This window comes from Cicer arietinum, chromosome 1 (assembly GCF_000331145.2).
Source record: "Cicer arietinum cultivar CDC Frontier isolate Library 1 chromosome 1, Cicar.CDCFrontier_v2.0, whole genome shotgun sequence".
Taxonomy (NCBI): Eukaryota; Viridiplantae; Streptophyta; class Magnoliopsida; order Fabales; family Fabaceae; genus Cicer; species Cicer arietinum.
In genome coordinates, this window is record NC_021160.2 from 43,323,448 (window position 1) to 43,346,373 (window position 22,926).

Consider the following 22,926-nt stretch of genomic DNA (forward strand, 5'->3'; position numbering starts at 1 on the left):
AAAATCCAACGCAACCGAATTATTTAAGCGGTAGTGGATTGATGTATCTAAATATCACTAGAAGGGGGGGTTGAATAGGGATTTTGCTGTTTAAAAATAATTTTCAAGAGATTGTAAAACTATCCTCTCACTGAGGATGGATTTTTTCAACCCTTTAGTTTTAACTTAAGCAAAAGAGTAAAAGAAGAATATGAGAGAGACACACACAATTTTATACTGGTTCACCCAAAGATGGCTACGTCGAGTCCTCACACCCTTGTGAGATTTCACTAACTTTCAAACAGATCAACCTCACTCTGAGGATGATTACAAACTGTGTATTCTTTATCTTCACCAAGCTTACAATCAATTTTCAAATATTTCCAAGCTTCACTCACAAGGAAATTACAAAGTAGTATGAGAGTGATTGATACTTAATACTTTCTCAAAGGATATACAAAGATATAGTGTAGGATCAAAGAAAGTATGAAGTGAGGATGTGATTTGCTCTTGATAGCTTTAAGATGCTTGATCTTTTTATGCAATTGTGTTGTGTGTTTTATGATGAAGAGCTTGCTGCATTTTATAGAGGTCCAAGCTCTTTGATGACCGTTGGAAATCATTTTTCAAAGGATCCAAGGTTTTCCATCATAATTACAGAACTGTCATTCAACTTGTTAGGCCAGGCAGAACCTATCCTCACGTATACAGGCTAGTTTCGTTGAAACTTGATCTTGAGATGCCTTTGTCTATTCTCTAATATCAAGAGCGCAAAGCTATTTCTTTGACCATGTGAGCTGCAACCTTTTTGAAAACTTTAAGGTCTAGGTTGATTTCATCTTTTGAGGTGATGTTGACAAGATAGAGAAAGCCACCCTATTACATAGGACTGTCACACTCAGTCCGAGGATCAGATCTGGCAGCAACATGTGATTGTCTATTTTTGGCTTGTTTCTTGTTGCCTTTCTTTAACTTGACTTCTTCATATATTAATCCGTGCAAGCCCAATAAATGATCTGATTTTAGCCTTTGCACATGCTTGATGGGTTGCTTTCAACTTGGGTTGAATCATTTACAGCCTAGTCTGCCATCCTCAGCCTATTCTGTCATCCTCTTAGACTTAGATCTAGTTGCTCTTGTCCTTTTCTTTTTGGCCTTCTAACTTCTTTATTTCAAATACTTTTACTTATTCATTCTTTGACTTTGTTGTACATTTCTTTAATGAATAAAAATATTTGTTCTGGTGAGGTCACAACTTAGGCAGATCTGGAGATTTTCCACTTTGCAGCCCATCCTCACGTGGTTCATCTTGATCATATGCCATCCTCACGTGGTTTTCCATCCTCAGGCCAGAATTATATTTTCCTTCTTTTTGCCTTAATGATTAATAACCTATTATCTTATATGAATACACTCAAGAGCACATGTTAGTTCTTAACCACAATCATAATCTCTTAAGTAATTTTGTTATCATTAAAATCATTTGAGAGATTTTGTCTCAACATGGATGTCATAGCACGATACTCAGCTTCTGTAGAGGAGCGAGAGACAATGTCCTATTTCTTACTCTTCCAAGAAATAAGAGAGTCTCCAAGAAAGATACAAAATCATGTGGTAGATTTACGATCTGTGGTGTCACCAGCCCAATCAGCATCAAAATAAGCTCGTAACTTCAATGAGGATGACGATGGAAAGAGAAGGCTTTGAAATTGAGTTCCTCGAAGATAACGAAGAATCCGAAGAACTGCTGCCCAATGTACTGTAGTAGGAGAGACAACAAACTGACTAACAACATGAACAACATAAGCAATGTCAGGTCTGGTAATCGTGAGATACACTAAACTGGCAACCAAAGTACGATACAAAGTGGAATCTGGTAAAGGAACACCATCCGATGGAGCATATTTCACATTCAACTCAAGAGGAGTATTTGCTGCTCTAGTATCAGAAAGACAAGTCTGGTCAATAATGTTGGCAATGTACTTGGATTGAGAAAGAAGATAGCCTCTAGGAGAGTAGGCAACTTCAATCCCCAAGAAATAGCGAAGAGTTCCCAAGTCCTTCATCTCAAACTGTTTGACTAACTGCAATTTCAACTCATTGATTCCACTAACATCATCACTTGTAATAATCATATCATCAACATATAGAGAAAGTATAATGCGACCATAAGTGGTGGACCTTATAAACAATGCATAATCATGTTCGCTAGAGAGAAAACCAAGAGCAGTGATCACAGTAGAGAATTTCTCAAACCAAGCTCGAGGAGCCTATTTAAGACCATATAGAGCCTTTTTAACTTACATACTTCCCCTTGATTATAAGAAACTCCTTGTGGAGGGACCATATAGACTTCTTCATGAAGCTCACCATTTAAAAAAGCATTTTTGACATCCATTTGGGAAATATGCCATTGACGAATAGATGCAACTGCAATAAGAGTACGAATAGTGGTCATCTTGGCTACAGAAGCAAAAGTTTCTTCATAATTCATACCATATTGTTGAGAGAAACCCTTAGCAACAAGACGTGCTTTGTAGCGCTCAACTGACCCATCAGACTTAGTTTTGATCTTGTATACCCAACGAGACCCAATAGCACGTTTTCCAGGAGGAAGAGGTACTAACTCCCAAGTGTTGGTTTTGTGCAATGCATATAATTCTTCTGCCATAGCCTGCTGCCAAAGAGGATCAAGAACAACCTCTTTATAGGAAGAGGGCTTAGACAAACTGTGAATAGAGGTTAAAAAAGAAGCAAACGAAGCTGAGTAAGTGAAATAAACAAAATCAAGTAACTGAGTAGACTTATGTTGACAAGAGGGGTAACGAGGAGGATCAACAATCGCAGGAGGTGGTTGGACAGCCCGAGGGATAAGAGGGATGTCATCATGTGGAGTAGTAGTATTTATCCTGTAATTCTCAACATTACAATCGCTAGAAGCATTATCATTAGGATCAAACGAATCAATATGGGTTAGTTCAGAACTCTTAGTAATATGAGAATCAGAGGAAACATAGTAAAAAATGATGTGCTCAAGGAAAACAACATTACAAGATACATAAAGTTTTCTTGCATGGGGATCATAACAACGATAACCCTATTGACCATCCCCATAACCAAGAAAAACACACATGGCTGAACGAGAAGACAACTTACTGTACTCTACTTGAGGGCGAAAAACAAAACAAGTAGAACCAAAAACTTTCAAAGAATAGTAATCAGGGGTAGAAGCATACAATTTTTCAAAAGGAGACAAACCTGATATGATAGAGGATGAAATTCTATTAATAGCATGAACAACAGTAATAACTGCTTTCCCAAAAACTCACTAGGAACTGAAGCGGACAACAAAATGGAACGAGTAGTCTCTATAATATGGCGGTGTTTCATTTCAGCAACTCCATTTTGTTGAGGAGTATCAGTACAATATGTTTGGTGGAGAGTGTCATCATAAGCAAGTAATTCAAAAAATTTATTAGATGTATATTCACCACGTAAATCACAACGAAAGCACTTTATAACATAATTATGTTGAGCTTTGACCATTGCACGAAATATATGATAAATGTAAAAAAATCCAGACATATTTTTCATAAGATAAACCCAACAATAATGAGTGTAATCATAAATAAATGAAACATAATATCTAGATCCACCTTTGGTGAGAACCGGTGATAGACCCTAAACATTAGAGTGAACTAAATCAAATGGAGCATCTGAAACGGAAACACTTTTACTAAATGGTAAAGCTGGAAGTTTAACAAGTTTACAACCACAACAATCTAAGATATCACAGGTTTGTAACTTTCCTAAGGCTCCAGTAGAAGCCAAATATTTTAATCTAGAAGTAGAAACATGTTCAAGGCGAGAATTCCATAAATAAAAACTAAAAGATAAGGAATTCAAGCGAAAACTAGATAATAAGTCAGCAGTAGTTGTTGAGGCTGCAATATCTGGGAGTCGCAGGTCATCCAAAACATAAAGTCCCTCTTGTCTATGACCTGTCCCAATCAGTCTCCCGGAATATGGATCCTGCACACAACAAGAAGTGGAAGAAAACATAACCGAATAACCGAGATCACATATTTGACTAACAGAAGCAAGACTCAAAGTAAGATTAGGAATATAATAAACATCAAAAATAGACATGTTAGGTGTGGAGACAGAACCAACGTCTACTAGTGGCATTGGAGTGTCATCAGCAATCATAACCGACACAGACGAGACATGTTTCACAGACACAAAAGATTTATCATCGTATGTCATATGATGAGATGCTCCCGAATCAAGAATCTATATGGAATGAGATATACCTAACATACCAGAGGAGTTCAAACCTATAGAAGAGGTGGCAGACATGACATGTGATTGAGTGGCGAGAAGTTTTTGAAGCTGTTATGCAATATCAGATATTTGGGAAGCAGTCTCAGATGAGTATACAGAACCAGAACTAGAGCCAATGGTAGGAGGAGCAGAAGCGACAACATTGGACGATGACGCCCTAAAATTCTTCTTATGTGCTCTCTCCAATTTCGAACAATGTATTTTCCAATGTGCTTGATGAGAATCATCCTTAGCACCAGCCGTAACAAATAATGACATGAAAATACGACAAACACAATCACAAAGACAAAATAAATTAGGGATAATATGGTGTTGTGAGAGCCCGATTTCTCCCCCTACTGACGTCGTTTCACCGATCCGACCGTTGAAGACGAAGAACTAAATGTTGCGAACCTTCTGTCCAAATATCAGCCCGATCCAACGGTTAACGAATGTGAAATTGATGTTTTTGTGAGACTGATTTAACAAAATCGGGAATAGGGTTACTCTTCTCTTTTCTCTTTTGGTGGTTGCCTTTCCTATCAAAATAGTTTCTCTCTTCTTTATAGTAGATCCCAAAATCAACCAAAGCTCTTTGATACCATGTTAACAATGAAAAGAGGAAGAAGAGAGACAATCACTCTAGGATTTCATAACATAGAATGAACCAAAACTTAAGTTAATAAAGTTACATTGAGTATATATACAGGAGAATAGAAATGTCTAAAATACCCTTACTACTAATATATAATAACTTTATATAACATTAGTTTTAGCTACTTTGAATTGTATTGTTATCGATTGATGTAATTTTATCAATTTGAATTAATGAATACAAATTTTCAGTAAAACATAAACATTTGATATAAGTTGGAACTCATAAATGGTTCTATATTTTTTGGTTCATATAGGTTCTCTTCGCTAGAAGAAATCTTATTCGAGGCTCGGCGGGAACTAAATGCAGATATTTTTTCCAGCGGAGATTTGAACATGGGAGCACAATGTTATGAGAGTCTAGACCCTTTTGTTAAACTTAACCCCCTTTGATATAAGTGGTGCTATTTACTGTGAGATGGAATATTAATATGTGGTTTTCATTTATAAAAAAAAATTAGATGTACTTTTGGTCCCTATTTCAAATGTAACAAGATTTTATTCATCCCATTTATAAATTTGAGAGTTTAGTCTCCCTATTTTCAAAGATTTCAAGATTTCTCTTCACAACTCAGGTTGAATATTATCTTTTATAATACGACATATTAATTAATTAATTATATAGCACTACATTTAATTGTGTGGTATTGTTTAGTTCGACATAAAAACAATAAAATTAAAAAAAGATTGTAATAGAGTTTTTAGTCTAGGATTTGTGGTCCAAATCAACAACATCATACCATTGAATTTAATTTCACATCCATTTTATATTAAAAAAGAACATATTAAAAAATACTACTGAAATTTGGTTACTACAGGGAAAAATCCCAAAACTGGGAAGTAAAATCATACACTTTTTTTACATTGGCCAAAAATGAATTTTCACATTGAACCCAAATATGATGTGAATTTTGATGTTTGTTTCAACTTTTCAAATTAGGTAAACAATCGATGTAAAACGTTTTACATCAGTTATGATGTGAAAAGTTCAAACAAAAATTGTACATCCGTTCAAAAAATTCACTTTACATCAGTCATAATTATTTTTACATCAATTATAAAGTACCATATGACTTTGTTACACTTTACATGGGTTGAGGCTTTACCTGATGTAAAGAGTTCAATCTGCATCCTATGAAAATATATAAGTATATTATCATTATTTTTTTTTTAAATGTTGACGTTGTTTGCTTTCGAGTTTTCAAATTGGTAAACAAACGTAGTTTTTTTTACATGAGTTATAAATGCATTTTTTAAATGGCTTTGTTACACTTTTTACCTGATATATAAAGTTCAAAATTACATATTCTCCTTAAATAAATTTTTGATTTTTGTAAATAGATTATATTTTATTTTTAGTTTCTTTAATTTTTTTTTCAAACAATAGTCTCTCATATATTTTTTATCAACTATTTTGGTCTTTGTTTTAAGTTAATTCACATATATGAATTAAATTTTTTAATATTTTTGGCAAGAATATTTAGAAATATTATAAAAATTCGCATCTCTAATTTTTTTACAAAGGATGCATTAAATGCAAAATTTTAAGCGTGAAAAGCTTTAAAAAAATTATATTTAATTCTTTATTTGTTAAAAAAATTTAATTTTTTAGGTGAGATTCTTATAATCCTCTAAACATGCATGTAAAAAAATGTATTTAAAAATTCAGACAATACATATAAATTGTTATAAACATTATTTCAATTTTTTTTAATGAACTAAAAACAAAATAATATATATATATATATATATATATATATATATATATATATATATTTGACTCAATGTATCAAATAATAATAAAATATATGAAGGTCTGGAACTAAAATTAAAATAATATCCATATATTAATTAATAATTAGATTCTAAATTAATTTCTATTTAATTGATTTATTTAATTTGAAATACACAATATATTCACTTACTAAATTTTCAAATTTATTGTTGAATATATATACAGTCTATTATATTTTAAAGTAATTGACTATATATTTAAGAAAGATATATACTAATAGAGACAATTTTGCCAATCTTTATATTTTATGCACTACACACTTTCCAATGGTACTTTTGCTCTTCAAATTAAAAAAAAGAAGTTAAATTAGAGTATTTTTAAAAATAATTATACCTATTCCTGCTCTCTCCACTATAGACTATTGCTATTATATCTATTTACTCTCTCCAATTATACACATATATATATATATATATATATATTAATTTTATTAAAAAACTCAAATATTTTAATTTTCAATATTAATTACACATTTTTCCATAAAAAGTTGCTATTTTAATCTCTTAAACAATACCTATAAGATACTAATTAATATTTTTCTATTTTTATATCTAAATATTAGAGCCGATCCAACACATGTAGAAGCTTAAAGAAAATTTAATATGAGGTTTAAAATGATTTTTTTTAAATTTTAACTTGACATTAATAAATTAATGTAATATTTTTTTAATTGATTTAATATTATATATTGAGAGAATATTAAATTTAAAAAAATATTTATATTTTTTAATTTAAAAAACATTAAAATCTAAGTCCTTTTGATTAAGTAAATATTTTTTGGAAATTTATGATTAAGTAAATTTTTTATTTTTTATAGAGGTCTAAAGCAGTTACTTTAGTGGCTTTACCCTCAGGTTGACCTGCTAAATACTATTTCCATTATAAATTATTATATTATTATATCTATTTATTTTTTTTTATTCTTAATAGACACATATATTAATTATAATATTTATGTATTATGTATTATATATGTTATAGAGTTTAATTTACATTCAAATGAGATGCAGCTGAATAAGACATATTCAAATATTATTTTTATTAACATAATTTTATTTTAGGATTGCGCATGACTAAGAGATATTGAAATATTTAGGTTTGTTTAAAGATAAAGAGACTAGCGAAGTCCACTCTTTTACTGTCAATTGAAGAATCTTTTATAAATGTAACTTATAATGCAAAAATAAAAACTATATTATATAATATTTGCTAAAGGATCGAAAAATCTGCATGAATTGAGGAACACAATTTCTTTCTTTTTTTTTTCTTTTTCTAAGTTAGATTGATGTTCTCTTATTTTGTTGATGTTTGTTTGTTTGTTTGTTTTTTTTAATAATAAATTTTTGATATGATAGAAAAGAACTATAATAACATTTCCTTATTTTATGTGTTATATATATATATATTGAAGTTAAAAGGTGAGATTTTCACAATATATGGACTTGGTGGTTTTCACTTATAAAAAAAAAGGTGTGATTTTTACAATCTTTCAAACGATGTGTTAATGATTTATAATAAATGAAATGTATTTACTTATATAAATATGATATTACTATGAGATTAATTTTGATAGTAAATATTTTTTACATTATCAATTAATTATAAATTTTCATTTATAATTTTTAAGGTAAAAAAAATAATGTTAAATATTTTTGTGGTCTAATTCTTGTGATTAACTGAAAATATAAAATATCTTTACATTGTTAGTGCATATTAATTAAATCCTACAAATATTAGTAGTTAATTTTTCTTTAAGTAATTACACATTATTTATTAATCATTACTTTCTGAAACAAAAAAAATATAATTATGACTCCTTCCTTTTTAAGTTTCTATTATGTAAATTTTATTATTATTATTATTATTATTATTATTATTATTATTATTTATATATCATTTTTTATGTTCAAAGTTGTATTAAATTATAATGATTCATGAAAGGTGTGGAATTAAATTTGAAATATAGCTTTTTGGTCAAAAAATAATTTTAAATACACCTTACCAAAAATTATAAATATATACATTAGTATTTCAAATTAAATATTAATATATTTGCCAGATGTTAATAATAAACACTTATGAAGGTTTGAAATGAAATTTAAAATACACAGACATATAGTTATTAATTAAAATTCCAAATTAATTTCCAATATAACTTTTCAAATAATAATAAATTGTGCTATATATGGGTTTGAATACAAGATGTGGTTTTCACTTATAAAAAAACTGGATGTGGTTTTCACTTATAAGACTTTTTTGTAGATGAAGTTCCATTGAAAGAAACAGAAGAAGGAAGAATGAGAGAAGAAAAACTGAAAAAAGTGAAAGCTATAGAGAAAGATGAAGTAGATTTGATCAGCGATCTTCCTGATGTACTTGTAGCATGTATCATTTCTTTACTACCAGGCATGGAAATTGTGAGAACAAGTGTTCTTTCACACCGTTGGAAAACAATGTGGAAGTACTCTTCTCACCTTAGTTTTGATCAAAAACAAATGTTGAAGTCTTGGATTGAATTTTACATTCAAAATTCTAACTCAAGCTCACGCATTGCTATGGCTATGCGTCGTAAGGTACAATTTTACAGATTGTTATAGTATTTATTTATTTATTTATTTTTGTTTGTGATGTGATTAATTGTGCATTTCAGATAGATCCTAAAGCAGAGGAATTAATGGATACAATTTCTGAAGCAGCTATATTGATTAAATCAATTATGGAGAATCACATTGGTCCATTGAAAAGTTGTAGCATTCAACATTTACCAGAGAGTTGTGCAAGTGGAGACGCTGTGGAGTGGATGAAGAAACTATTGAATTTAGGGGTTATAAAGGTTTCAATGGAACTTGAATTGCGTTATTATCTTCATGAAATAACTGATTCTGATTTAAGAAAAGCTGGACGAACTCTCGATTTGCCTTTTGAGATTTTCTCTAATTTCGAGATTATTGAATTGAAAAACTATCATTTTACAACTATACCCTTTCCTAATCCCTCACAGGTTTTGAAAACTCTTATTCTTAACAATGTGCGTATTATATCAAACAATTTTCAAGGGATTCTTTCTCATTGTTCTTCTCTTGAAGATCTCATTTTGGACCAATGTAAATTCTTTGAAGACGAACTTAAGATTGATAGTCCAAGTCTCAAATATGTTAAAATGTATAATTTAAACATCCGTAAGATTTTGGTTTTTGCAGCTAACGTTGAAGTTATAGAGATTGACTCTGTTATTTGTAATCATAAAGATCTAGTTTTACAGCCCCCAAAACTTTATTATTATTATTATTATTATTATTATTATTTATATATCATTTTTAATGGTCAAAGTTGTATTAAATTATAATGATTCATGAAAGGTGTGGAATTAAATTTGAAATATAGCTTTTTGGTCAAAAAATAATTTTAAATACACCTTACCAAAAATTATAAATATATACATTAGTATTTCAAATTAAATATTAATATATTTGCCAGATGTTAATAATAAACACTTATGAAGGTTTGAAATGAAATTTAAAATACACAGACATATAGAATTTTAAATACACCTTACCAAAAATTATAAATATATACATTAGTATTTCAAATTAAATATTAATATATTTGCCAGATGTTAATAATAAACACTTATGAAGGTTTGAAATGAAATTTAAAATACACAGACATATAGTTATTAATTAAAATTCCAAATTAATTTCCAATATAACTTTTCAAATAATAATAAATTGTGCTATATATGGGTTTGAATACAAGATGTGGTTTTCACTTATAAAAAAACTGGATGTGGTTTTCACTTATAAGACTTTTTTGTAGATGAAGTTCCATTGAAAGAAACAGAAGAAGGAAGAATGAGAGAAGAAAAACTGAAAAAAGTGAAAGCTATAGAGAAAGATGAAGTAGATTTGATCAGCGATCTTCCTGATGTACTTGTAGCATGTATCATTTCTTTACTACCAGGCATGGAAATTGTGAGAACAAGTGTTCTTTCACACCGTTGGAAAACAATGTGGAAGTACTCTTCTCACCTTAGTTTTGATCAAAAACAAATGTTGAAGTCTTGGATTGAATTTTACATTCAAAATTCTAACTCAAGCTCACGCATTGCTATGGCTATGCGTCGTAAGGTACAATTTTACAGATTGTTATAGTATTTATTTATTTATTTATTTTTGTTTGTGATGTGATTAATTGTGCATTTCAGATAGATCCTAAAGCAGAGGAATTAATGGATACAATTTCTGAAGCAGCTATATTGATTAAATCAATTATGGAGAATCACATTGGTCCATTGAAAAGTTGTAGCATTCAACATTTACCAGAGAGTTGTGCAAGTGGAGACGCTGTGGAGTGGATGAAGAAACTATTGAATTTAGGGGTTATAAAGGTTTCAATGGAACTTGAATTGCGTTATTATCTTCATGAAATAACTGATTCTGATTTAAGAAAAGCTGGACGAACTCTCGATTTGCCTTTTGAGATTTTCTCTAATTTCGAGATTATTGAATTGAAAAACTATCATTTTACAACTATACCCTTTCCTAATCCCTCACAGGTTTTGAAAACTCTTATTCTTAACAATGTGCGTATTATATCAAACAATTTTCAAGGGATTCTTTCTCATTGTTCTTCTCTTGAAGATCTCATTTTGGACCAATGTAAATTCTTTGAAGACGAACTTAAGATTGATAGTCCAAGTCTCAAATATGTTAAAATGTATAATTTAAACATCCGTAAGATTTTGGTTTTTGCAGCTAACGTTGAAGTTATAGAGATTGACTCTGTTATTTGTAATCATAAAGATCTAGTTTTACAGCCCCCAAAACTTAGTGTTCTACGTGCTTACAATGATGTGAATAGTTTTGGGAGAGGTTTTTATCAAAATGGAAATAAGCTTTTGACATCAACAAATATTATTGAAATTTGTGGTGGCCTTTTGGTTAGTCTTTCTTCTATTCTTTACTCTATTTCATTTCACAAATGTTTTGAATTTTGATTGAAACCATAGTCTTTTATAACTATCTTTTCTGATTCTATATAGCGTCGTCATCGTGGTTCAATCACGGGAAGTATATTCGACAATTTGATTACCCTTTCTCTCGATTTAGCTTTGACAAATATTAGATGTATGGTCGCTATTTCTTCTGCACTGGAGTCTTGTCATAAACTAAAGAATCTTCAAATAAATAATCAGGTATGCTTTTTTGTGTCAGTGTTGTCACCATTACAATTGATGAATTAATCATATTTTCTTGACATGTTTTTTTTCTTCCTTTCCTATAGGTCAATTCAGATTACAATGATGACACACATGATTATAATAAAAATAATTTTCTGCCTTACCCTGGAGTCTTGTTTTGGCAAAGAAGAGATCCAAGTCAGTGTACCAGTCACCAACTAAAATCACTTTGTATAAAGGGATATAGAAGTGGAGAGTTTGAAGTTGAATTTGTTAAACACTTTATATTAAATGGTGGTGTTATAGAGAAGATTATCATTTGGTTTGTGGATCATTGCTCGTGGGATCAAGTTGTAGCAACTAAATGCTTGCTATCATTTCCAAAGCTATCTCCCAAATTGTTTATTGATTTGAAACCTGGACCAGAGTTTATGAGAAAAGATGGTGGTGATTTTGAAAAATGGCTCAAAAGCTTAATATGAAGTGTTTGTTGGTGACAAAAATGTGTTTTTGTTATGGTTAATCTTGGGGTATGAAACTTTCTAAATTACTATTAGACTTGTGTTTATTCTAGTTAGACAATTTTATTTTGTTTTTCAAAATAAACAAGTTATTCAGTTGGATATAAAATTGCCTATATCATATATATGCACCAACTTTTATGCTCATATTGAACATTATTTTATTTGTACAAGGCTATGAGAGCACCATGCTTCAAATTACAATCCTTTTATAGACTTCACATAGGAAACTTTCGTGGTTTTTGCTCTTCGTTATCTTAAATTGTGTTTCATTCATATAAATAGTAGTTTATCTTATTTACTTGTATGTAACTAATCTTACTAATTGACATAAATATCGACAATTAATACACATTAGTACATTATTCTTCTTATGAATGACTTTGTGAATCTATTATAATTATCAATAGTAATATATATTGATAACGTGATAAACTCAATATTACAACACCATTGTTCTCACATTTTAAGAATAGTTGAAATGCACAATCAATTAAATACTAGTGATAGATGAGTAATGAACACCTTGAAATACAACACTTTGAAAGCAAATAGTGTTACTACAATATAATATTTTCACAACACCATGACATGTCCCTATAACATTTCGTAGTCTTAGAAACACATAACTAGGACTTGGTATGATGCCTCCTTTTTATTTTGACATACTCGTTTTTTAGAGGTTATAATATCTTGTTTTCTCAAAACTACAATTCAAAATATGTATTTTAGACACAAAATAAATTTTTTGTAGACTACTTCTAAGGAGTAGTTGTCATTAGTAGAGTATAAAAAAGACTTTTTATATAGACAAAAAAAAAAAAAAAGAAATTCACATCGATCGAAAATGAATTTTCACAATAGTTTTGAAGCCAGTATGGATACTAACAAAGTAGTATGTGAGCATTTTCAGATTATAAATTAATTACCCAATATAAAAGAATATCTCAAAATCGATTTTTCCATGACGTTGGTGCACTTTTTACATCGAATTATCATAATAGTTGTCGGGGACGGATTTGAAAGGGGCAAGCAGGGAACCCCCACCCTGCATACTTGTATATATTCGTTATTATTGTGATACAAACCTAGTTTAAGAAATGGCTTGCCCAAGGAACAATAAGCCCAACATCATTAAGCCTATTTGAAATGCAAAACATTTTTTTGTCTCATAAATAAAATGATAAATAAATTTGTGTATAATCGTGAGGTTCAGAGTTCAAATTCAAGACATGATATCTAATATAATATAATATAAACATTTATTATAATATTAACAGCATAACACACTAAAGTTAATAAAATAGATAGTTCGTCAATAAAATATAAATATAACTTGATCTTGAGATCCCGTTGAACGTTAAAGTTAGAAGAAATTTTTATTTGATCACAAATATAAATAAATAGTTTGAACACACTTACAAAAAAAATATATCATTTAATTATTTAAAAAATATACGTCATTTTATTCTTTTATCTTTATATTTTATTCTTTTATCTTTATTCATTTATTCATTTATGTGAATGTACCTAAATACTATTTGTTTATGTTTCTCACCAAACATCGACCATCTATATTAATAATTTATTAAAATTTAATGTGTCCAAATTCACATTAAATCTTCCAAGTTAGTCGTTAAATGTTTTAGATTTTGTGGGAAATCTACAAAAAGTTACCAACATTTCATTTTTATTTATTTCTAAATTATAACCTACCAATCCAAGGTTTTCCACCCTAATTGTGTTTCTTTTTCAAATTGAAAAACAAAAAACATTGCTTGATTTTTGTAGCTTGCGCTAAACTGTTTGACATGTCTTCCTCAATGGATTATTTTAAGTGCACTTTGTTTTAGTGTTTGGATTCTTTTGAAAGGTAAATTCCACTCAATACCCAAAATTACTGATATTTCATTAACTACAACCAATCACATCCAAGGATTTCCTCCCCAATTTTATGAAGACAAATACCTTGCTGCAACCTTTTGATACAATGATTATTGACAATATGGCAGAAAATTAGCAACATTTTTTCCAAAAGGGGTCCGCTATTGAAGCTTGATTTCTAAAATAAATCAAAAAATAGATTTCTAAAAAGTGACATCTCTCTCGTTAGCGACACTTACACATATTTTATGAAAAGAGAAGGGTTAGCAACACATTCTTTTAACGGATAATAAACTTTTACAACAATAATGTGGCATTCAATTATCAATTTTCGCCTCTTAATTGGGTTAACATGAATAATATTGGTTATTTTTTATCCAATACTTTACATATGAAGTTTTCAACTAAATTCAAATCCAAGGTTAATTTTAGCAATCTTGGATAGAAAAATGTTACAAGTACTATTGCAGCTGGTGGTATATTTTTAAAACATAATTATATTAAGTTTCCATTAATTTAGGTAATACAAACATTAGTATAATACTTTGTACTTAGAAGGGCTTTATCTATATTTCTCTGTTTTATTAATTATTATTTATAATTAATAAATTTCTTCATGCACGAGTAAAGTGGCTAATTAAGGTGTCCAAAGCATGTATCATATTTCCAAGCTTTACACTTAAGTGCTTGCTTATAATGCTTGAGCTATGTGACGATACACATTAATTTATTATCAATATTTTACAGAATTAGCCGACAATCTATGTTAAGATACTATGTTTAATGATTGAGCATTATGCATGCATGTAGTATAGTGGCTACATATGATTTTCAATTGCGGCTGTTGTTGCGATTATCCTACAAACCATTATATTGCGGGAATATGCAGACAAATGCAATCAATGAACCTATTGTGGCTGCAATGCAGTTGCATATACTTCAAATTCAAATTCTGCAATATTGCAGCGCAATTATGGTTGTTGACCACAATTTAAATGATCCCTATGTTCCATCTATAATCTTTACATGAGGCAATTTTATTGATCCCTATGTTCGTATTCATTTTTTTCTTGGAGGAATGCGTAGCAAGTTTAATTTTATTTAGTTGATTTTGAATAAAAGTAAGTTAGTTATGGACATCTTATGATGTACACTTGACTCAAGGTTAGGGCCGGTCCATAATTTGTGCAGGCTGAGCCAACCATACAGTGGTCCAAAATTCTGAAGCTCCAAAATATTAATTATATATTGTCGATATTTACAAATTATTAGATGTTTTACGATGATTCAGTGATAAAATGCGATAATTTTATGCAAGAGATTTACTCAAAGTTAATATAAAAAAATATAATATTGAGTGGAGGATTTGAAAAATAATAGGTTGTGTTGGGACAAAATATGTTTACCAAAGAAATGAGGTGACTTTAGGAGTTAAAAACCTTGAGTTGTTTAACATTGTTTTACTTTCAAAAAGGAAGCGAAGATGCCTTATTGACACAAGCGCCTTGTGCCGTAATATGGAAGGTACGTGTTTTTGCTTGGAGGCTTTTTCTCAACCGGCTGCCGACAAGATCAACATTGTTTCCAGTGGGATATGGAACATGACCAGATAATTGTGTGTGTTTTTTACTTTGGTGCTGTTGAAAACATTTGACACTATTTTTTTTTTATTGTTGTATTTTTAATAGAATTTGGAGATTAAGGTTCTTGCAATCACGAAGATTTTAATCATTTTCTACACAATAGGTTCATTTTTTTCTTTCAAAAAAGGCAAGTAAGGCCAACCATATACATTGCTTGCACTAGCGGAGTTTATTTGGGACAGAGGGGCTGCGGCCACACAAAAAAATGTATAAGTAAAAGGACCGAAATACCTTTATTAAAATTACAAAATTACAATAATGCCTAAACTCTAAATCATATCCTCTCTCTCATGCGCACGCTGCTCTCTCTCACTAGAAGATCAGAAATTGCCGCTAAGCTTTTCTTTTAGCTCTAACTCATCCTGGGCGATTCTTATTATTCTTGGCCACTAAGGTGGCTTTTGACCAAGAGAACCAGCTAGAAGAAAAGGTACCACCGAAAGAAGGTCGACCTCACCCCCTTTGCTAAACCGAAGCAGAGTAAGAGGAAGAAGCAAAGCTAGGCCATTTGTTCTCACCTGTGTGTACAATCCTCAAGAAGGAATATACAAAAGAACCTTATTCTTTTTTGCATCTCCCAAGTTCGAATGCTTTTATGCTGTTAACTCTTGCTGCATTGCGTCGCGCCGCCGCTGTGTCGCCCTTGTCTTTCCGTCTTGCGCCGCTGCTGCCTCGCCTCGCCTGTTTGTCGTCAAAACTCCAAAGGTTTGGAATTTGTTGATTTGCTGTTTTATCTGATTTTGTTGATTTGCTGAACAAGATGTTTGTGCTGATTTGTTGTTTTTCTTGATTTTGCTGAACAAGATGTTGTGCTGATTTTTGTTGTTGATTTGCTGGTTTTTGTTGCTGATTTAAAATATTGGCTGCTTATTTAGAATGATGGCTAAATTGGTGTTGCTAAATTGGTTGATTTAAATTGTTGTTGCCGATGGCTGCCTGTTTATGGAACAAGATATACGACAAATTTAGAATAAAAAACATAAATAATGGCTGCATGTTTTAGAATGCAACTCTTTAAATTTAGAATGCAACTCTTTGCATATTTGATTTATACATATTATAATTTTATATCGGTCATCCCAAACTTTTTAGTCAAGCTCCGCCACTGATTGCTTGGCTAGCCACGATTTAGTGTATCTAGATACACATAAATGAAATTATTTTCAAGGGAGTCTTTGATGACATGAGAATTATAATTTACATTTAAGTATTTGTCTTGGTGTTTACTCGTAGCACATAAAGCAGAAAGGTTATTGTATAGTTGTTATATTGACTCGTGTTACAATCTCACAATCAACTGAATTGAGCTAAAGGATGAAGGATTGTAAGGACCCATGATCCAACCTAGTTAATGAGAAAATTATTAACTTAATGTGTATTGAGTGTTATAATTGATTCAAAATTTTGTAATGGATTCGAGGACTCCTTGTCCTTTCTATAATGTATTTGCTTACTAATAAAAAAAACTACATTTGGAACATTTTTTGTAGTTGAGTGTTTGATGTTAAAAATAGATAATTTAGTAAATTTGACTTGTATTTTATATTAAATTTAAAAAATCATTTGCACTTGATTAAATTTCTTAATAACCTTAAAATAGTTTTTGTTGGGAAAAATTAGAGATAACTATCTCAATAATACGAAACATTTTTCTCTTTACATTGCAGATAAATGACCGAACAAAAAATACAATTCCACATAGCAACTTGAGAGAATAAAAACCACGAAACCTAATTCAATAAAATATTTCACTATAATAATTAATGAGTACACTAGAGTCTTTCTAGTAACACTAGGGAACATAAGTCGACAATAGCCACTTCTTATTATGATAGTCATGGTATTTTTTAGGATCATCCTAGTCTTGACTCGTCTATCAACATCCCCACCCCTTTGGAACAGTTTGAGATAATCCCTTTTCTCCTATGAAGTTAGGTGACTTTTATTTCTCATTCACAAATCCCTCTTTCTTTATGATGTTCACTCTAAGTTTGGTTTTGCTGCTGGTTCATTTTGTTACTAAAAAGCGAGGAGGAATGTCAGTACCTAATGCTTGGCAATCCTTGGTAGAGCTTATTTATGATTTCGCGCCGAACCTGGTAAACGAACAAATAAGTGGAAATGTAAAACAACAATTTTTCCCTTGCATCTCAGTTACTTTTACTTTTTTGTTATTTTGTAATCCCCATGGTATGATACCTTATAGCTTTACAGTTACAAGTCATTTTATCATTACTTTGGGTCTCTCATTTTCTATTTTTATTGGCATGCATTACTATTAGGGGTGGGCAAAGTTCAGTTCTGCACTAGAACCATTTGAAAATTGAACCGAACTGTTTTTCAGTTTGGAAAAACCGAACTGAACCGGTTTTCAGTTCAAAGAACCGAACCGAACCGGTTTATAAAAGTGGTGCACCGGTTTATTATTTTGAACCAAACCGAACTGGTTTAACTTAATTTTTTTGTTCATATAGGCCAAAATTTTCATAATTACCCCTAATTACGACTAAAAAAAATTCGGTTCAAGTTTTTTGAAATAAAAACCGGTTCGTTTTGGTTTTTTTAAACAAAAAACCGGTTCGGTTCGGTTTTTTGAATTGAAAAACCGGTTCGGTTCAGTTCTGGTTTTACAAAATCAGTTCGAAAACAGTTCGGTTCTTAAACCAGTTCAGTTCAAAAGCAGTTCGGTTCGGTTCGGTTCGGCAGTTTGGTTCAGTTTTTGGTTTTTTTGAACACCCCTACTTACTATAGTGAAATTTCAAATAACAAATAATTTTTCACTAAAGTGGGTAATTCAGACTAACTCTCAGAGAAGATAAAACTACTAACATTATATATTAAAAGAACAAACTCAGAGGTAGAAGTAACATACTAAAATTGTAGACCTAACATAACAAGTTTGCTACAAACATATTACCACCGGAACCCAAATTTCTTCTTCTCCTTTCATGTTCCTACCATTACTTTTTATGCTTTCTCTTCTTCCCTTTTTTGGCACTATTCCTTTCTTTCTCTAACATAGGGATTTCAAATCCCTTTCTTTCTCTTTCATCACATGGTCTTAGCCCAATTAAAATACTTTGTTCCTTTTTTTTCCTCTAATAATAATAATAATAATAATAATATAGAAAAGTTTCCCCATCAACAAAAGTTTATGCAGGGTCTTAGGCGCAACATCACTGTAACTTTTGGAATTTGATTTATGTTTCTTAGGTTTATCAAAATCTTTAGTAGTTTGATCTTCAAATAATATCACATATTGACTTCTATAGTTTTGTTGTCAACCGAATCCCACAATCTATAACCAAATTCTTCACCATCATAACTGACGAACACACACTGTTTGGATTTACTATCAAGCATGAACCTCTCATCATTTGGAACATGGACAAAACATATGTAACCAAACACTCTCAAATGACGATAAGAGACATTTTTTTTCTGTCCACACTCTATTTGAAATATCACCGTCAAGTGGAATAAATGGAGAAAGTAAGTGTCATAGCCCTCAATATCCAATGCTTTCACCGAAATCCAAATGAGATGAATATCATGAACATGTCTAACATTATTCAATTGAAACTTGAAACCAATCTCAATTTCAACCTGAATATCTCCCTTACCGATAATTTTACATACTCTTTCATCTCCTATTTTTATTGTGTCAAAATCACCAAAACTGTTAGATGAGAAGAAATCAAGCATAGAAGTAACATGATATGAGCCACCAAATCAATAATTCAAGTTGAATCCTGACATGGAAGGTTGATGGAATTATCATCATAAACAATGTAGACATCACTAACAAATGCAACTACTGATGTATTGTCTTCATCTTTTTCCCTTGATTGATATCTCTTAAGGAACCTGCAATTTCTTTTTATGTGGCCTGTTTTGCCATAGTTATAACATATCACTTCTCTTCTAGTACCCAACTTGCTTCTTGACTTGTTACAACTTTTTGAATTGTCGTATTTATGGAAGTGTCTAGATTGACTTCTTCCTCGTGACTATGTAACTAGTGCTTCTGAATTTGAGGAAAAACCAATCAAACCACGCTCCTTTCTTTGAGCTTCTTCATTCAACTTTTTCTCTTTAACTGCTGATATTTTCAACTTTCCACTTGGAGCTAAATTGGTCAACGTCACAACAAGGACTTCTTAATCATCTGGAAATGAACTCAACAATAACAAATATATCTTGTTAGCATCATTCATTCCCACTACCAATTGAGCTGCAAGGTAGTGGGAACTAATACACGACGATACTAATCCCCTAAATACCAGGTTCAATTACTAAAATTATAGACCAAACGAAGCAAGTTTGTTACACAAACAAAACATCTGAAGATCTGAAGAGCATCCACATAGCGCTACAGTAGAAAAGATGAAGAACCGGTCGCACTTGGAGAAAAAAAGAAGTTGATACTGGTGATCGATAGCTGTTCCAGAAAACTTTCTCCATTTTTATCCAAATTTCAAATTCGTTATTTTGCACTGTTCTTCTTCACCGTAAGTTCGATTTGAGTGAAACCAACACAAAAACGACCATGTGAATAATGGCTATATTATCCATTGAATGGTTTTCAGATTTATGATCAATTGAAGGAGTAAGAGTCAATGGACAAATGGTGTTTGCTTGTTTAATTGTATTCGTGTGTGAAAGCGTTGAAATAAGGTAAGGAGTGAGAGAATGTTTGAGTTCATGAGTATAATATATTGTGAGATGAACGGGAAACCCTTCTTTCTCAATGATTCATCTGAGGCTCCCTACATACGACATTAATCCTTTGAGAGATAAATTGATTAATGTGAAATATGAGAATTGTGAGATAAAATGTGAAATAGAAATATTTATAAGGTGTTGATTAATTTAATTTTCGATAATTGTGTGGTAGTCGATATTTGTCATTATTGTGATATTGAATATCAAATGAAATTATGTGCATTTATTTGATTAGATAAAATTATGTGATGTGATAATAAAATATGGATGCTTAGTATGATATATGTTTATGTGATGATAATGATGATTTTTGATTGATGATACTAATGCTATAAAATTATGACGAGTTTGTGTGATGAGATATGATTAATGATAGTGATGTTGTTAATTTGTGATGAGAATATTAAAGTAATCCCATAATTGGTGAAATAATTGTGATTTCAATTTGTGTTGGAGATTACGGTCTTAATGGAGTATCATAGGCCAACGAAGGGAGAAAATAAATATTGAGAATTTGTGAAGTGGAGATTATTTTGTCATCATATAGGTAGGACATGACAAGCCTAGTGATTCCGGAGAAGTACAACTGAATGAGTCTGATCGTGGCGGTCTACTGTTGAGCCTTAAGGCAAGATTGTTAGACCTTGGAGGTATTTGGGTGGGGAATTCCTAGGTGACTTGGAGGTAGCACTCCAAATGTCGGGAGCTACCATGCAACACACGTTTACCTCAACTGTCGCGTATATGTGTCTTGGGTTGAGTTAAGGGGATTTATGAGGACAAGACCAATTTGAATTGTCCGTCCATCGTGATGATGACATAATATCAATTAGCCTCTTAACCAAGTACTTCAGAGTTAGAATGGTACCACATTGTGAAGTAGAGTCTAAGCTCATGCATATCATTGCATTTTATTGTGATTGATTTGTTGTGATTAATATGTATCATGTGCGATAATAATTTCTCTTAGATGATTTGATGTTATAGTGAAATGTTTTGATTTTACTTGAGTGATTTTAACTTTATAATGTGATGTTTTACCTTGAAGGATGTTTGTGTTATGCTACAGTCTATTATGATTGTTTGTGTGTTCTTCTTACTTATATTATACTATTAACATTATTTCAAAATTCACTTCATTTGTTGTGTGACTGGCTTAACCCTGCGTTTGCAAAAATCGCAGTTATTACAAGTTAATGAGTCTTCAAGTTCAAGTTTGGGAGAAACTCGCTCTGATAGATGATACCAGAAATGGGAGTCATAAGTTGTATTTTATTTATTTAATTAGAAACAACTCTTTTATGAAAACCCTACTATTTTAAAAGAGGAAAAATTTAAAGTGTTCCTTTTGAATTTTGAGAAATGTGATATTCTAAATAACTTGTAAAAGTTTATTTTCCTTATGAATTTTTTTTATCTATCCGTTGCAAAAGTTCTATAAAAGTTCTTGTTTAAATTAATATATATTATTTTGGGGTTTAAGGTCTCGCATAAACTCCAATGGGAATACAAATTTAAAAAATTATTCTAAACAAATTTAATCGAAATAATATTTAAATAAGAAAAAAATAAAATAAAACTATTATATTTATAAGGATAAAAAAAATATATATAAAAAAAATCATAAGGACCAAATTAGTAATAAAACAAACATGATAATATAGAAAAAATTCCAAGATGACCATTTACAAACTAAAAGAGATTATAGAGGCTGAAAAATATGTAAGTTAAAAGTAAAAAAGTAAAGGGTGTGAGGGAATCTCTATAACACATGATTGTTCTTAGTTATATCCACAAATCTCAATCTTTTGTTTTTTACCTATTGTGTTTCTTTTTCCACTCACTCTTGTATTATACACTTTTTAATGTTTTCTTTAAGACTTAACTTTTATGTCTTTTTGATGTATTTTACCTCTATGTAGAATTCTTTTTGTCTAATGACAAAAGGGGATTATGTTTGTGTTAACAATTTCTTATTCTTTAGTAAACTCTCTCTATCAGAATTTCGTACTCCACTTTCTTTTTGAAAACTTAATTATATTAAAGAGATACTTTACTACTTTACTTTGAACATCTCTACATTTATCATGCTATTATAAAAAAAAATTATTCACAAAAGTAGATGTTTGTTATCATCAAAAAAGGGGATATTGTTAGAAACAAGTTGGTTTGAAGAACAATGACCCTTAATTTTTTTGATGATAACAAAAATCATTTTGCAGG

General features: G+C 30.6%; 2 protein-coding genes and 1 long non-coding RNA gene across 3 annotated transcripts; all 3 read left to right on the forward strand.

Moving 5' to 3' along the window:
• Positions 1-9,021: 9,021 nt before the first annotated feature.
• Positions 9,022-10,097, forward strand: LOC101509027 (F-box protein At1g80960-like). Its single transcript, XM_004488636.3, has 2 exons — positions 9,022-9,324; positions 9,402-10,097. The coding sequence occupies exons 1-2, from the start codon at positions 9,049-9,051 to the stop codon at positions 10,095-10,097; spliced, it is 972 nt and encodes a 323-aa protein (XP_004488693.2). The 5' UTR covers positions 9,022-9,048.
• A 478-nt stretch (positions 10,098-10,575) lies between these two features.
• Positions 10,576-12,412, forward strand: LOC101509348 (F-box protein At1g80960-like). The gene is made up of 4 exons (XM_004488637.3): positions 10,576-10,878; positions 10,956-11,690; positions 11,793-11,945; positions 12,035-12,412. The coding sequence occupies exons 1-4, from the start codon at positions 10,603-10,605 to the stop codon at positions 12,410-12,412; spliced, it is 1,542 nt and encodes a 513-aa protein (XP_004488694.1). The 5' UTR covers positions 10,576-10,602.
• A 3,363-nt stretch (positions 12,413-15,775) lies between these two features.
• LOC113786684 (uncharacterized) lies at positions 15,776-22,123 on the forward strand. Its single transcript, XR_003472952.2, has 2 exons — positions 15,776-16,683; positions 21,887-22,123. It is a non-coding gene; the product is annotated as an uncharacterized lncRNA (long non-coding RNA).
• The last annotated feature ends 803 nt before the right edge of the window (positions 22,124-22,926 follow it).